This window comes from Dendrobates tinctorius, unplaced genomic scaffold (assembly GCF_039654945.1).
Source record: "Dendrobates tinctorius isolate UK_male_01 unplaced genomic scaffold, ASM3965494v1 ptg000249l, whole genome shotgun sequence".
Lineage (NCBI taxonomy): Eukaryota > Metazoa > Chordata > Amphibia > Anura > Dendrobatidae > Dendrobates > Dendrobates tinctorius.
Window position 1 is genome coordinate 2328271 of NW_027361916.1, and position 7837 is coordinate 2336107.

Genomic DNA, 7837 nt, shown 5'->3' on the forward strand with positions numbered 1-7837 from the left:
CCTGTCCCCAAGAGGCCATGGACCCATATTTCAATGGATTTCATCTCTGATATGCCTGTCTCTCAAAGGATGACTGTTATTTGGGTGATTTGTGATAGGTTCTCTAAGATGGTTCATCTTGTACCACTCCCGAAGTTGCCATCTTCCTCTGAGTTGGTGCCCCTGTTTTTACAACAGGTGGTTCGTTTGCACGGGATTCCTGAGAACATTGTATCTGACAGAGGAATCCAGTTTGTGTCTAGATTTTGGAGAACTTTCTGTTCCAGGCTGGGAATTCAGTTGTCCTTCCCTGCTTTTCACCCTCAGACCAATGGGCAGACAGAGAGAACAAACCAGACCTTGGAGTCATATTTGAGATGTTTTATTTCTGCTGATCAGGATGATTGGGTTTCATTTTTGCCCTTGGCCGAATTTGCTTTAAATAATAGAGCTAGTTCTGCCACTTTGATGTCACCTTTTTTTTGTAACTTTGGGTTTCATCCTCGATTTTCTTCAGGGCAGGTGGAGCCCTCTGCCTGCCCAGGTGTTGACACTGTGGTGGAGAGAATGCACCAGATCTGGGACCAAGTGGTGGATAAGTTATCTCTCTCCCAGGAAAAGGCCCAGCGGTTTTCCAACCGACATAGGACCATTGGTCCCCAGTTTAAGGTTGGTGATATGGTGTGGTTATCATCAAAAAATATTGCTATGAAGGTGGCTTCTCCTAAGTTTAAGCCTAGATTTATTGGACCTTACAAGATTGTGGAGATTATTAATCCGGTCTCTTTTCGTTTGGCTCTTCCTGTCACATTTAAAATCCATAATGTGTTCCATAAATCTTTGTTGAAGAGGTTTGTTGAACCTGTTGTTCTGGGGGTGGCACCTCCAGACCCTGTATTGGTTGAAGGTAACATGGAATATGAGGTAGCGAAAGTACTGGATTCCCGTCTGGCTAGACGGAGACTCCAGTATTTGGTTAAGTGGAAGGGTTATGGTCAGAAGGATAATTCCTGGGTCTCTGCCTCTGATATTCATGCTAAAAGATTGGTGCGTGCCTTGGTGGCGTGGTTGAGGGTTCGGTGACCCCTCCTCAAGGGGGAGGTACTGTTGTGAGTTCATTTTCCCCTTCACTACTGAGGCCCGAGGAACTCCCTCTTCTGGTAAAGAAAGGTAGTGAGCCTGATTATCAAACACCTGAGGCTGATGATGAGGACTGGCTGAGTGGAGTTACTGACTGGATATAAGGCTGCCGACGCCCTTCTGCCCTGTGGGTGATTTCTCTGTGGGATCCTTGGAGACCAGTCTGAATTCCTGCTCCTCTAAAGCTAAGTTTGCTGCTCGGCTTTTTGCATTTGTGCTTTGACTTTGTTTTGCTTTGTTTTTCTGGATTTCTGCCATTCCCTGCTGGGGTGTGCTGAATTCCTTTAGCTCTGTCTTCTGAAAATACCTGAGTGCTGATTTAGTTTTTGAAGCCTAGCTGCTTCAGGGTCTTTTTCATATCAGCTTGTTGGCTTATGTCTTTGATAGGGTTTTGGCAGATTGCAGACAGCAGCCTTCCTGTCCTTTCCTATCTAGGTAGTTTTGGGCCCCGGCTTTGCTCAGTCTATCTTTCTGTCTGTGTTAGTGTTTTCATCTTGCTTTACCGTCATTATATTTTGGGGGCTGCCTATTGCTTTGGGGTCTGCTCTGGGGCAGTTTAGATTTCCCCTTTCTTTCTTTAGGCCTATTTAATTCTCTGGCTGTGATCGAGGGGTCTAGGGCATCGTAGGAACCCCCCACGGCTACTGCTAGTTGTGTTGATAGGTTCAGGGGTCTGCAATCTGATAGTTGCCAACTTCTCTGGTTTTCTGGACTTAGCTTGTATTTCTGTTTTTGCCTTCTACGGTGACTCATTCATAACAATATACCTTGTATCTGGTGATACTGTACCCTTTTTCTCCTTTTTTGATTGTTGTTGAATCCATACTGGCCATGACAGCGTCTGTGTCTGCCTCCAAAAATATAAACGTAGATTTAGAATGTTGAAACTATACTATATATCCCTGGTATCTGGTGTTAAAATTAAATGCCACGCAGGGCTGGGGGTTACTCAGTACCGGGCCTTTCAGGCTCTTTTAAGGGGGAATTATGTCACGGTGGTGATTGGGACACGGTCCGTGGCCCTTGGGTGTCCAATAAGGAAGATGACAGTTCAGATGAGGGGGAAGATGGTATGATAATTAATTTGGAAAAGGGGGATCGTGACGCCACCCATGGTACTCAGCTTGGGTAGCCTACACTGCAATGCATATCCTCTGGGATGGTGTTAAAGCTCTCCACGGGCACAGCTGTATCCCAGGGCAGTTGAGATGGTGCTTGTGAGCCGTTGACGGTGATGGTGAGTGTAGCGTGTGTAGCAGGCGAGCTGTAAAAGACATCAAGGACACAGCTGGGTGCAGTTTCTGAGTTTTTCCTCAAAAGTTTTGTGCACAAGATGACCCTCTTGGTACTGTGTCCTCCGAGGGAGGAGTCCGGCAAACTCCAAGGTAAATCAGGAACACCTGTTCAAGACTCCTCCTTGTGTATCCTTTCTAGGCAGTGTCTCTGCGCTGACCTCTCCCTTCCTTCCTGTTGTGCGCCTTCGCAAACAGTGTCCCAAGCGGGCATCCACGGATCACACTGGGCTACGTGGGTCAGTCTTTTATTCCATCTGCTGCCTTTTTGAGTTTTGAATGCGGCTGCGACTGAGGCACTTAAAGTTACCTCAGCCTCCGTCTTTCTAGCTGAGCCCTGTATTTCTCCACTACCTTCAGGAGCCACCTTCCTGAACGAGGCCTGGTTCTTCCTTCTCCAGAAGCGAGCTTCACAGGTGGCTTATTGCACTTCCTGTGCCCCAAAGATGCCTTCCTTCCAGTCTAGGAGCTTGGACAAGGTGTTTCTCTCTTCTCTGACCCTCAGCCCTCTCACAGCAATCCTGCTCTTATTCTGTCCTGTCACCAACTGACAACTCTCTAGAAAGATCCATTTACCTCAGACTAGCTACACCCACCAACTGTCACCTTGCTCTCATTGGATGGCCACAATCACTCCACTACCTAAGCTCCTCCCACTGTACTTACCTTCAACACTAACCCCCAACACCCTTTCCTAGTTAGTCTGGGATGAGGCCATCCTCCCGCCGGGTACACCCAGATGCCCTGACTAACTAGTGTGTGTGTTGAGTGCAGGTTTAGGAGTCCTGAGTGGTGATCCCTCCTTACCTGAGGGTGGGATACCACACCCTTGGATGAGGTGCAGTACCTCTGTGGCGACCATACCCTCAGGGGCACCATAGTACCCTTTCTCAACTTTCTATATTGTTGTCGGATCCATACTGGACCTGAGAGCATCTGTGTTTGCCTCCTGAAAAGTATACGGATATTCAGTATGTTTAATCTATACTATATATACACCTTGTATCTAGTGATACTGTACCCTTTTGCAAATTTTTATATTATTGTCTAATCCATACTGAGCCTGTGACCGTCTGTGTCTGACTCATGAAATATATACGGAGATTTACAATTATCCCTAGACAGTATAGAGCTGTCTGCTTCTGATACAGTACCATATATCTGCTTGTATTTTGAGTTTATTTTCACAAAAATTATTAAGTATGGTGGAAGAGGCCGCGGACATGGGTGTGGGGGGCCAGCTGGTACTGATGGTGGTGGTGCATCTGCTGGTAGTGCCAAAAGCACAATAGCAGCTAAGACAGGAGGTGTTGAGCCTGCATCATCGTCTGGCACAAGAAGCCCTTTAAGGCTCCCTTTTATAGGAGCAGGTAAATTGCTTTTAAAGCCAGAGCATCAGGAACTGCCTTACATTGCCGAAACAGCCTCCAGCTTTATCACCTCCTCTTCAGAAGTTTACAAAAATGCAAGCACTGAGTCATCAGTGCAGGCTTCTGGTCAGGAACCACCCCTTTCCTTGTCTCCTTCACCCCCACCCAAATTGCAGGATGTGGCAGCCCCCAATTCAGATTACTCCATGAAGCTCTTTTCACATGCCATGCCTGTTTTATCAAGTTTAATCCTGAATTCCCCAGTCCAACATGAAGCAGAGATTGAGTGCACTGATGCACAGCCACTGCTAGATGATTCTGCTGGTACATTCACCCACAGCACTACATTCCTCTCGCACTCTATAGAGCCAGAATATGACACTGATGAAACTCAGGTGCCCCTTCCCACATACTATACCACCTTACACGGTGACACAGAGGAAGGTGCAGATAAAAGTGCCGGTTCCCTGAGCAGATGGGGGTCCTACTCGTGGGCAACAGCAGTGGCACAGGGCCCCTCATAGCACGCAAAAGTGTCTCTGCCGGTGGGAGGGCCCACTCGCCGTCAGACATACCGTTGTAATATGAGGGGCACTGTGCCAGCGCCGTCACCCACGAGTGGGCCACCCATGCTTGCTCAGGGCCACAGCACTTGCAGTATTTACCTCTCCCTGCTCCACCGCCGTGACGTCTTCTGCGTTTCCTGACAGTGACATTCAGGTTTGAGAGCGTGTTGACATTACGTCTATATGCCCTCTACCGAAACAGTACAAGTGCAGAGAAATTTAAGACGGCAAAGCTGAGGAGTCCAGAGTACAGCAGTGCCCAGCGAGGAGAGTTAATTTTTTTAAATGTTGGGAGCATTTTTGGGGGAGCAATATACACTGGAGAATTAGATATGGGGCCCATCATACATTGGAGCATTATCCATTTGGCCCATCATATACTGGAGTATTCCAAATGGGGCACATCAGACACTGGAGCAGCATTTATGGGGCCCATTATACACTGGAGCATTAGAAATGGGGCCCATTATATATGGAGCATTATTTGGGCCCATAACACACTGGAGCATCGTCCATGGGGACCAACATATACTGGAGCATTCCAAATGGGGGACATCAGACACTGGAGCAGCATTTACGGGGTGCATTATACACTGGAGCATTAGAAATGGGGCCCATTATATATGGACCATTATTTGTGCCCATAACACACTGGAGCATCGTCCATGGGGACCAACATATACTGGAGCATTACAAATGGGGGACATCAGACACTGGAGCAGCATTTACGGGGAGCATTATACACTGGAGCATTAGAAACGGGGCCCATTATATATGGAGCATTATTTGGGCCCATAACACTGGAGCATCGTCCATGGGGACCAACATATACTACAGCATTCCAAATGGGTTACATCAGACACTGGAGCAGCATTTACGGGGCCCATTATACACTGGAGCATTAGAAATGGAGCCCATTATATATACAGCATTATTTGGGCTCATAAGACAGTGGAGCATCATCCATGGGGACCAACATATACTGTAGCATTATGTGGAGCTCATCATATACTGTATGGAATATTATATTGGACCAATTATTCTGTATGGAGAAATATATGGCGCTCATTATTGTATATGGCGCAGTAGGTGGTGGCCATAATACTGTATGGAGTAATATACTGTACTTTTTGAGCTATTGTAGAATTTAAAATAGATAATATCAGTCATGTCATGTAAGCAGTGAAATATTTTTCATTGTACTATACCTATATTTCTGTGCCGTATCGGAGCATTATGAATTGTGGTATGTGTTAAAAGGGCGCACTGACACTCTTTGGCCCAGGGCACATGAAAACCTGGTGTCAGCCCTACCCCCCACAACTTTAGCCAAATAAGCCCCAGTTTTCAATGCGTAAGTATTATTATAAAGTAAATTAAGGTTGACAAGCTTAAGTAATAAGAAATGATGTCGTTGCCATTAAAATGGGCACTGTAGGTGTGTTTACTGTCCTCCAATCCCTACCGACTTTGCTTCCCCATTGACTTGCATTGGGTTTCGTGTTTCAGTCGGACCCCGACTTTTCCCTATAGTCAGTCGATTTCGTTCGACCCGACTTTTAAGAAAGTCGGGTTTCATGAAACCAGACTCGATCCGAAAAAAGGAAGTGTCGCTCATCTCTACCAAACACTACTGGTTCATCCAACAAAGTTTTCTACTAGACTGTGAACAGTCATTGTCTTGGTAAATAATTAAAGTTTTTTACATAAACTGTCCATAAAAATGGCAAGCTAAGTAGAAATGTTCAAAAATATAACACTCAATGATATTTTATTAAGAAATAATAATTGTTTTTTATCTTAGCAGATGACTGTACCAGGAGATCAGATGGACAGCTGACATCTTCAATTTTTAAATCTGATGATCTTGAGATCCTACAAGATACAATTGAAGTGAATGCCATTACTCCAGATATATCATCATCCATTCACAGCAAAGATCTGTCATCTGATCCTATGAAACAGGTCCCATCTTCTGATTCATTACTGACTAATAAGGGAAATCAATGTCACAAAAGAGGCATTAAAAAACAAACTGCTACTAAAGCAAAGAAGTCATTCTCATGTTCAGAATGTGGGAAATGTTTTACATGGAAATCACGTTTTGTTACACACCAAAGAACTCACACAGGGGAGAAGCCTTTTTCCTGTTCAGAATGTGGGAAATGTTTTACACTGAAATCAGATTTGGTTAATCACCATAGAACTCACACAGGGGAGAAGCCTTTTTCCTGTTCAGAATGTGGGAAATGTTTTATACAGAAATCACATTTTGTTACTCACCAGAGAACTCACACAGGGGTGAAGCCCTTTTCCTGTTCAGAATGTGGGAAATGTTTTAACCGGAAATCACATTTGGTTAATCACCATAGAACTCACACAGGGGAGAAGCCTTTTTCATGTTCAGAATGTGGGAAATGTTTTAACCAAAAATCAGATTTGGTTAATCACCATAGAAATCACACAGGGGAGAAGCGTTTTTCCTGTTCAGAATGTGGGAAATCTTTTAACCAGAAATCACATTTGGTTAATCACCATAGAACTCACACAGGGGAGAAGCCTTTTTCATGTTCAGAATGTGGGAAATGTTTTGCACATAAATCACATTTTGTTAGACACCAGAGAACTCACACAGGGGAGAAGCCTTTTTCCTGTTCAGAATGTGGGAAATGTTTTAACCAGAAATCAGATTTGTCTAATCACCATAAAACTCACACAGGGGAGAAGCCTTTTTCATGTTCAGAATGTGGGAAATGTTTCTGCACTAAATCAGAATGTGTTAGGCACCATAGAACTCACACAGGGGAGAAGCCTTTTTCCTGTTCAGAATGTGGGAAATGTTTTAACCAGAAATCAGATTTGGTTAATCACCATAAAACTCACAAGGGGAGAAACCTTTTTCATGTTCAGAATGTGGAACAATTTTTAACCAGAAAGGGAGTCTTGTTCCACACCAAATAACTCACACAGCGGAGAAACTTCTTTCATGTTAAATGGAAAATAAATCTTGATCACATCAGAGAAGCCATTTTTCCTGTTCATAATGTGGAACTGTTTTAACCAGAAATGGAATCTTACTAATAATAATAATCTTTATTTTATTATATTATTTATTTATTTTATTTTTTTTTTTATTTATTCTGCTAACATATTCCGCAGCCCTTTACAGTTAGCACACATTATCATCACTGTCCCTAATGGGGATAACAATGTAAATTCCCTATCAGTATGTCTTTGAAATGCAGGAGGAAACGCACGCAAACACAGGGAGAACATACAAACTCCTTGCAGATGATGTCCTTGGTGGGAGTTGAACCCAGGGCTACAGCACTGCAAGGCTGCAGAGCTAACTACTGAGCCACCTCACCAGATCTATATTCAAGCGAGACTAGACAAAAAAAATTAAAATCATGTTATACGAAACAGAAAAGTAGCCACATATAGGCAGATCCCAGACTTCAAACTATATACTTCATATAGTTTTTACATC

At 44.1% G+C, this 7837-nt stretch overlaps 1 protein-coding gene across 1 annotated transcript in view; it reads left to right on the plus strand.

Moving 5' to 3' along the window:
- The window catches only part of LOC141063321 (uncharacterized), a 92605-nt gene that overhangs the window by 43422 nt on the left and 41346 nt on the right, over window positions 1-7837 (plus strand). The window contains 1 exon segment of the mRNA XM_073557372.1: window positions 6152-7305. Within this exon segment, the coding sequence (XP_073413473.1) occupies window positions 6152-7305 (1154 nt within the window).